This window comes from Pavona decussata, unplaced genomic scaffold (genome assembly GCF_977016875.1).
Source record: "Pavona decussata unplaced genomic scaffold, jaPavDecu1.1 SCAFFOLD_386, whole genome shotgun sequence".
NCBI classification, from domain to species: Eukaryota; Metazoa; Cnidaria; class Anthozoa; order Scleractinia; family Agariciidae; genus Pavona; species Pavona decussata.
Window position 1 is genome coordinate 954843 of NW_028145758.1, and position 9460 is coordinate 964302.

The 9460-nt window shown below is 39.1% G+C and overlaps 2 protein-coding genes across 3 annotated transcripts; one reads left to right on the forward strand and one right to left on the reverse strand.

The window, feature by feature from the left end:
• The first annotated feature begins 2458 nt into the window (after positions 1-2458).
• LOC146451505 (uncharacterized) lies at positions 2459-3723 on the forward strand. 2 transcript variants are annotated; one of them, XM_085099005.1, is made up of 2 exons: positions 2459-3201; positions 3290-3723. In XM_085099005.1, the coding sequence occupies exons 1-2, from the start codon at positions 2541-2543 to the stop codon at positions 3706-3708; spliced, it is 1080 nt and encodes a 359-aa protein (XP_084955131.1). In that variant the 5' UTR covers positions 2459-2540; the 3' UTR covers positions 3709-3723. The 2 variants fall into 2 exon arrangements, with proteins under 2 accessions (XP_084955131.1, XP_084955132.1); XM_085099006.1 differs by having other exon boundaries at positions 2459-3084.
• A 435-nt stretch (positions 3724-4158) lies between these two features.
• On the reverse strand, positions 4159-5859 carry LOC146451506 (uncharacterized). Its single transcript, XM_085099007.1, has 2 exons — positions 5850-5859; positions 4159-5220 (listed from the first exon to the last, which is right to left on the reverse strand). Coding segments are annotated over exons 1-2 (795 nt in total). The 5' UTR covers positions 5852-5859; the 3' UTR covers positions 4159-4427.
• Positions 5860-9460: the final 3601 nt, after the last annotated feature.

Genomic DNA, 9460 nt, shown 5'->3' on the forward strand with positions numbered 1-9460 from the left:
GCTTTGCTTATGAGTATGACAAACTATTCGGTAAAAATAACGGCCTGTTTTCTTTGTTCGTTGCATTTGAAGGAGTCGATTCTAAGAAATTGAAGAATTTTGTAGGGGTAGAACTGTCCTTGTATAAATTCTTTTTTGCTCGAGGACTCCTGTCCGGCGAAGACACAGACGACGGAAGAAGACGGTTAATCCCTACTTGCGTATATTGATCCGAAGACCAGAGCGGAATTTCCAAATTTCTTTCTAGGCCGGAGCGAATGAACCGGACAAGTTCAACTACGTTGAATATTTTCCTACCACAAAAGTGACAAACTCGACTCGATAAAACAGTAGACTCCACAATGTTCAGGCCAATTTCTGAGCAAAGTTCTGCTAATGTCTTGCCTTCACGCTTCGCGCGACCTGAAAGTTTAAATAAATTTTCCGTTGAAACGAATTTGGTACTTTTCTGATAATAACCGAATTTTATGTTCAGATTGACACCACAAAACCTACAAAAGTCGTTAGCGTTTTCCTCTTGGCTTTTTCTTCCTTTAACTGGCTTTGTAGGCATGTCTCCTTTCGATGCAAATTCTCCTTTATCCGCCATGCATGCAACAACAACAACAAAGTGTAAGACGATCGCCTTTACGCGTATATTTCGCGCGAAAATTGTTCTAATTGGTTGATTTAATTGGGATCAGTTGAGGTCAATGAGGTGATAAAAGTGGGCGGCATTCAAAATACCCAAGTTCTCTGGCAGGTGGTATTTCTCGCGGCTTCGCCGCTCGCTTTTAGCGGCTCCGCCGCCAAAACTTTCTTTCGCTCGCGCCTACAATACCGCCAGCTACGCAGGCTACGTACTTGTCGAAAAACAATGACATGAAATCCGTGAAGGAGGGAAAAAATATATGTGAAAGCGGACATGTCACTGTCGTGAGTACAATAACATATCAGATTGTCTTACAGTCAATCCAGGTCACGCGTGAACAGTATTTCCAAGAATGAAATGAACATTCAAATTTCTCTTGGTTTAAAATATCCGACGTGTGAATGGAATGTTGGACATTTCTCTGGAAATCGTTCCGAAAAAGATGCGTTAACTGAAAAAAAGATTCAAAATACCTGGGAAACAATTGTTATCCTTGAAATATTCAGTTTTACGATGTAATGAAAAATTCATAGCTTTATACCGTCAATAAGTTAGGGAAATTTATACGGGAACTCTGAAATTTTGTTGGCAATTTTCAAAACTGACATGTAAATTTCAAAACTCCGTTCAAATTTCAAAAATATCGTTCAGGCGTGACCTGGGTTGACTGTAAGTTTTGTTATGTACGTGGAAAAGTTGTCCCGCAAACGAGAATCGGAGAAGACCCGTACACTAACCAAGATAACGCGTTGTTTCGCTTCAGTTTTTGCCCCCTGGGCACCCCATAATATTCAGCAAAACTAAGTTATTCAAAATGGCCGCCGTATCGGTAAAAAGGTTGGCCATTGCCAGAAATTGGGGACAAGATGGCGGCCGCACGTGCGCACCTAGGTCCTAATGGCGGCCAAATCGTGTAAGAAAATGTATGGAGAGATAAAAACTTTCTCAAAAAAAGCCAATACGAGCTCACGGGTATTCAGTGCGCGACTTGAATTATGATTAGTACAGTAAGAGCTACGTAAGTTCTTATTTCATTGTAAAACGGCTGAATACACATAGGTTCACTTACTTCCCGAGATGATCACTTTCATCGTTCATTTTACACACCATTTCCCCATACATTGTATTAAAATCCTGCTGAAGTCATGCCAAACACTCGTCCATTCCAGTCTGAACCCTTCGATGGAGTCAATTTGCGCGACTCGATATAAATTCATCAATGTCTAGTGCATTTAAATCCACTGAAAAAGTATGAATATGTCCCTGCAAAATGCTTCCAAAGACTCTCATTTTCCCATCTCTATTCCAGTGAACGGACGCCATTTTCAAATGCCTCATTTCGGTCGAAGAAGGGAAGGAAAGACTCCAAACTCGGAACTTCTTTCCAGCCGCCATTTTGTTTGTTGCTATAGTCCAGCGATGTTTGACGGGATAGAATTAGGTTCCAGACCCCCAATTTATAAACCAGGCTTGGTTCTTTAGCAAGTAAATACGCGGGAAAAACGAACACAAATTTTAAGAGTGTGCCGCCGGTATCAAAACAAAGTAAAAATGTCTGAGATTCTTGACGCTTACAAAAAACAGAAGCAAGAATGGGCACTTAAAGTAAATTCAGAATGTAAATAGGTCGAGTGAGCTCAGACTGCTTAAAATATGGTATGGAACACGTTTCGCTCGCGAGGGACTCGCTAGGTTTGCTTACGGCCGACGGCCGCCATTTGAAAATGAGATACCGCTGTTAATTAATCGCAGGCGTGAAATGTCCCCGATTTCTGGTAATAGAGACTTTAAGCAATGAGAACGCGGACGGCAACGGGGACGCCAAAACCCGCAAAAAGACTGGGGAGAGAACGCCGTTGTGGCGGGAATTTGTAAACAGTTAAGCAGCCATTACAAAACGCCGCACATTATGTCTTTAAAAGAAGTTCGTAATCAACTTTTAATTAGCCACGATGAAGGTGTGATAAACGATGAGGAATTTCTTCTCCTGTACGATTTAAACAGGTCCAATAATCTCGACCTTCCTTACGATTCTTATCCTGGTTTTGACTTCGATGATTTGGAAGATGACGAGTGCCTGTCGGAGTTTCGCTTCTACAAGAACGACTTACCATTTCTGGCTGAAGTATTGGGGATTCCTGAAGTAGTCGAGTGCTATCAAAGAAGCATCTGTAGCGGATTGGAGGCTCTTTGCATTCTGCTAAAGAGACATAGCTATCCTTGTCGATATTCGGACATGATAGCTCGCTTTGGGAAGCCTGTTCCAGTGTTATGCATGGTAAACAACTACATGATCGACTACATCTACCAGGCACACAGCCACAGAGTTTTGCAGTGGAATGATAGCATCCTTGACCCTCATTCACTGGAAATATACAGTAATGCCATAACAGCAAAGGGATCCCCCTTAGATAACTGTTTTGGCTTTATTGATGGAACAGTTAGACCAATAAGTAAGCCTGGCCAAAATCAGCGAGTTGTGTATAATGGCCATAAAAGAATCCATGGCATAAAATTCCAATCCGTGGCATTACCTAATGGAATTATAGGAAACATGTATGGACCAGTCGGTAAGGGAAATGGAATATTAAAATAATCTTTCAGTAAAAGACATGAAAATTCTTAATCTAAATGCTGTCTCTTTTTTTTTTTTCATAGAGGGCAGACGACATGATGCTGCCATGCTAGCAGACTCAAATCTTCTTCAAGACATGCAACGTTATGCTTTTTCACCTGGGCCTGCAGGTCGTCCGCTGTGTGTTTATGGAGACCCCGCCTATCCGTTGAGGGTGCACCTTCAGGCCCCCTTTAGAAACATGATACTCACCCCACAGATGGTAAATTTTAACAAGGCTATGAGCTCTGTCAGAGTCTCTGTGGAATGGCTATTTCGAGACATAGTCGAGTACTTCAAGTTTGTAGATTTCAAAAAAAACCTCAAGATTGGGCTTTCTTCTGTAGGAAAGATGTATATTGTTTGCGCCTTACTAAGAAATGCATTAACATGCTTGTACGGCAATACCACCTCTGATTTCTTTGAGATAGATCCGCCCACCTTGGAAGAATACTTTGCTTAAGTCTAGGGTGGATAAGGACTTCCTACACCTTGAATAATTTTAATACTTTGTGGTGTGTGGGTTGATGGAATGGGGGGATTTAAGGTCCTTTGTCATGTTTGTTTAGCCCCAGGGGTACTTTAATATAAAAGTGACAGAGAGCTAGATGTTAATGAGGCCGTAATGTGTGACCCCTAAAATAACTGTATATTTTTCCTAAAATGTTAGGTGTGAATTTGATAATTAACCCCCCCCCCCCCAAGAAAAAAGGTTAAAATCTTGCTGCCCCCACAAAATTACTAAAAACTATGCAACCAAAGCAAATATCAAAATCTTCTTGACCCTACACATCATGAATCAGTGTGTATTTTTCTTAAGAGAGACTATTTAATCTCCACAAAAAAAGAAGGTTCACCACAGAGATCATGGCTAACTACTATAGTCATAGAAGGCTATGAAACACACAGGCGTATTGCCATAACTTCTGCCATGGCTTGTTTTTGAATATGAACTTTGTAATTATCTTAACCCAATAAAGAACAACAAACAATGGGACTTCTGTTCTGAGGACAAGAAATGTATATGTTGTAGTTCAATTTTATCCTTGGTTCAATTTTTAATGTGTATGGTAATGTACGATGAGTATAAAAAGGGAAATAAAAATTGAAACAAGGATAAAATTGAACCACAACATATACTTAGTATATCAACTTTAACTAAACTCAACATGTTTTAATTGTCTACTTCTTCTTGGCAAGTTCTTGCAGCACAGCCACTAGTGCCTGGTTTTGCTGCTGTTGCTGTTGCATTATAGTCATTTGCATCTGGCTTAGCTGTTGAAGCTGTTGTTGTTGCTGCTGCTGGAGGTCAGCAAACATTGTTTGCTGATGCTCTTGTTGACGGATCAGTTGCTGTGTCATTTCCTCTTGCTGCTTCGCTTGGGCACTCTGCTCTCTTTTTTTCAGTTCTAACTCTTCTTGCCTCATTTTAAATTCTTTTTCCGACTTCTCCTTCAGATACACTATGGTCTCTGTTCCAGATCTCCTTGCTCTTTTCTCCTTTTTTTCCGGCTCTCCACTACCATCATCACAGACCACTCTTTTTCTTGTTTCTCCAACTTTCTCCAAAGCCTTGGCTCTCATGTCTTCTGCGTGCTTTTTCTCTTTCTCTACGTTGGCTTTTTTTCCCTCAGACATCATTTGCTGATCCCTCTCAGCAGCCTCGGCTTTCTCACATATTTCTTCCATTCCTAAATCAAACTCTGAGGGCTCATCAACGGCTATTCCGCTGGCCTTGCTTTCTTCTGCAACCTTTTTCTTGTGTTTCTTTATTAGAACCAAGTTTACACGGTCCCTTACAGACCTTACAGAAACCGAGAATCGGGGCACAGACACTGCATTTAGGTTTGAGGCAATTTCTTCCCATAGTTTCGCTCTCTCTCTACTTCCCTTCGGTTGGCTATACGGATCAACAGTTAGCACTTCTCTTACTAAAAGATGATCGTGTTCTTTCGTCCAGTACATTGGAGTAGTCCTTAAACATAAATAAAGTAGTCTCAACTCAGTACCAAACAGGTGATAAAACACACTCGGCATAGTCACCTTTCAAGGTGAAATTGACTACGACAACCTTGGAAAAAAAATTACAGAATACTGGGCCACATTTCAGGGCTTAAAACCGATTCAGCTCGCTTAATTCACACAGCAAACGAGCCACAAAACCTATATATATGTAAGCTTTTCTAAATAGTCCTCTTCTTTCAGCTTAAGCTTAAATACAGACTGCCGAGTTAAACGAGCCACCAAAGTATTTGCTTTCAAACGTGGCTCTGTATTCTGATGATGCACCCAAAATACTTTATATAGCCTAAATATACAATATGATATTCGTACAAAGTAAATTGAAAGAAAATTTTCTCAGTAGATGTTTATCGACTGGCGCAACAAAATTAAGCTTGTGCTGGCGGATGGAAGATGGAATAAACTACATCTTCGACTAAACTAAAAAACGAAACAGCTACACCAGTTGTTGTGCTGCCTTCCCTTTTAAATCTGTTTAGAATATCTTCTCTCCCAAACCGTTGAACTTTTTAGTGATTCTTGACAGCGAAATTTCGATTTGAATCAATACGAGCTCAGCTTGTTTACATTCTTTATACTCACATGTTCGTCGACTGGTCTCGAGGGGTTTCGACGTTTCTGTTTAAAAACAAACCATCAAATCAAAGAATAATCTCACATAATGAAAGAAGAAAGCGATGAAAGTTATTTCAAAATGTATCCCGGGATTATTTGGTGTTGAGAAAGCAGAAAAAGTGACAAAGAATACCCACGTTTTCAGACAACGCGAAACCAACTTCTTTCACGTCGGGGCCGAACGCAGAACGTCAAACTTTTTCCCGCCAGTCATGCGCAGTTGATTATTTGGATTTTCCCGGAGCCCTTGCGGTCCCCGTCGCCGTCCGCGTTCTCGTTGCTTAAAGTCTCTAATGTTGAATTACCCCTGCCATACGGAGCTTGAGCCCGCAGTACGAGCGGCAGTCAAAACTGGTTATCCTACGTCATCAGCAAGTGACACTTCACTGTGGACTAAATGACAATACTATCGAATTTGTTGTTTATCACCGCTCTAGTCGCTCTAGAGTTCTCGAAAATGGCCTATTTCTCCAACCTAAAGCAAACGGGAAACCACTAGATACCTTTCCCCAGCATTCTGGAACTATCACACAGCCACTTAGCTTCACTTAGTGAATAACACCTCACAGCGTTAAAAAGAAGGAGAGCGAAAAACCTTGACAACCGCGGCCGTCCGACGCGGGCAGTGCTTTTAAGTGAGGTACTCCTTAAACAGTTTGCGCTATTCTATGCGTTTAAATATAAAATATAGCACTAAATAAATTAATAAATATGTATACAAGTATACAGAATAAAGTTATTCACACGACCGTATACGCGTGATTTTTATTAAATTTAGCTTGCGGCTTTATGATGTATCCGCGAAAAAGTTTCAATTTCTATTTTTCATTTGGTTGTAATCATTGGTTGATAGCAGTCATTACTCACTTTTTTCGAATCACCGCCCCGAGCTTGTTGTGAGTTATCAGCGAGTAAGCCGTCAGTATCTTTTTTAGCTGAGAATCTGAGTCTCACAACAGACATTTCCAGGCCAGATTTGGGAACTAGTACTGGAACTGAGTTCGCGCAACATGTACCTCTAATATTTGCTAAAATATTATAAATATCTACCTCTTGCTCTGAGTTTCAAGTTCAGATTCAAAAATCCAACCAAGAAGAACGAGGTAGTGAACTGGCCCGCAGGTAGCGAGTGCTAATCTAGGCGGGCCAGACTTTCAAATCACTCTATTGCTAGTTAGTAGTTAATTAGTAGCTAACTATAGTTGTTAAAATTTCACCTATTTACATTTAGGCATTTCACCTATAAATTTAGACGTGATTCCTGTTCTTGTTATTCAGATTTATGAGATAATCCAAACCCTGATTCAAAACAGTAATAAGTTTAAGCCCCAAATTCGCATTATTTCCCTTACTATTAACACTTTACACACCTGTCAGACAAGTAGACTTCATAAAACTGCAGATTGTTCAAAAATCAAGAATAATAAATTTAAAAATTCTAAATCCCATCAATTATTATATGTTCCTCTTGACCCAGAGTTTTTGAACGGTTTTTGTTGTTCCTCATTATTAAAGCAAACACTAAAGAAAACCATATTATGTTAACTGATATTAGTATAAGTGTTCAGCAATAATTATTGTTATCAATCTTACATGTCGAGGCAACTCTTGGCACTTCATTATTTTTTATCATGTTTGAAACTCAATGCACAAGGAACAACCCAAACTATAATTGTGGATGTGACGAGCTAATGCCAAATTTCTGACAATGGCTACATCATGATACCCAATAATAATAACAATAATAATAATAATAATAATAATAATAATAATAATAATAATAATAATTATTAATAATTTGTTTTGTTTGTTAGGAAGCTTCCAGTCACTTAACATGGTTTTCAGAAAGGTCCTTGATGGAACTTTGCAAGGATATATCCTTCAGAACTTATCCACAAAAGCTACTTAGAAACAGCTATGACAGCTAACACATTCATCTCATAGCCAGTATTCCCATCAACCTCATTATCGGCCTCCCAACTGATTGTAGCTTTCTCCACATGCTCCTGTTTACCATCCCTCATTCAATAAATATACTGTAGATGTTATCAATCACATGGGATCTAGTTATGTTTGGCTATTTACTGTGTTGCATCTACTGTTTCGAGTCTCTTGTAATTGCCAGTCATTCTTCTCATATTTAGTTTTGCTTATTTTTATTGAATTGCCACAGAAGCCAACAAAATATAAGAAAAAAACAACAACGACAACGTACAAAAGAAGAAGGGGTATGGCAGGGGAAGTAACAGGGCTTTGTCCAAATTGACACCTGCTCCATATAACTAAGAAAGAGAAAAAACACCCTGAAAACAAAGTCAACAAGAACCAAGAAAAAATAACAATAATAAAAAAATTAATAGGTTATTCAGGGAATTATTTCATTATTCAATCGGTTAATAAAAATTGAATTTTCACAGGCGTGCATTTCCTTCTCATATTTTGTCTGGCTTTTTACTTTTGCTATTTCTTTGTTACCCTATCTAAAACTCACCCTTCATTGTACCTTCCACCTCTTGCTCATGGCATTCACTAACTTGATTTATAAAAATGTCTGATGTTTGGCATCCGTAAATTCTTACTCTAGCTCAAATGTGGGTGGGGGAGGGGGGGTCTATTTCCCCCCTTTCAACCTCATGTTTGGGGTTCCACCAATTGCAAACGTTTTATTTTAAATGCAATGGGATACCAAGAGCACTTGCTAAGTTCTGTTTTCTCCACATAGTTTTAAACTGCGCAAAAATATTCCTGTATTAGTGAGCACTACCCAAGGGAAACCCTAGTATCTCAGTGCCTACTATTGTTTGCGCAGTTACAATAGTAGGCACCGTCCTTAAAGACATTTAACATTTGACACTCTCCCACCCACGCACCCTGTCTAAGGGGTGATGGATATGGCTGGCAATACATTTACCAATGTTATTCAATTTATATAATTTCTTTATTTATAACAATTTAATGGCACAAATCGGTAAATAAAAAGTAAAAATATCTAAAATAGCCATAAGAATAATCTGTAAAATTTTAGGGTAAAAGCACCTCATACTGAGACAGATCACCAATTACCAAAACAAAAAATGTAGGGACAATAGATGACAATAAAACTAGCCATAAAGTTAGTAAGTTAATTAATGATATTATTTAAGGTGGCCGAACACAGTTTGCGCACGCTTTACAGATTCTGTTAGTGATGCTATTAAGCGAGCACTAGGGTTGTGGTAAGCAAAATATTATCGATCCCTCGATTTTATACCAAATGGATCACAAAGGTGAGTTTTGCTCTTAAAATAACTCAGTTTCTCGTTTTTGAATTCTTCTTCATTTATCACCGAACAAAGAAAGTGACTTCACGAAGAGCGAAGCCTTTTTGCACGCTTTTCATCTTTGCTGAAAAAACCTAATTAAAAGCCACGCATGCGCACTCGACCAAAAAATTGTGACTGGTTGTTTTAATGGAAATGAACAGTTTTCTAAGGAACCGCTCGTTAGAATTTCGTGAAATTGGACAAAACAGTAGTTCTCTAAAAGCGTAACTTGCCTACAAACAAAAACCGAAATGTAACAGAGGGTATCTTCAAAAA

Coding starts and splice junctions, on each gene's coding strand:
- LOC146451505 (XM_085099005.1), top strand. CDS start 2,541: ATGTCTTTAAAAGAAGTTCGTAATCAACTTTTAATTAGCCACGATGAA. Junction 3,202..3,289: donor AAACATGTATGGACCAGTCG/GTAAGGGAAATG, acceptor TTTTTTTCATAG/AGGGCAGACGACATGATGCT.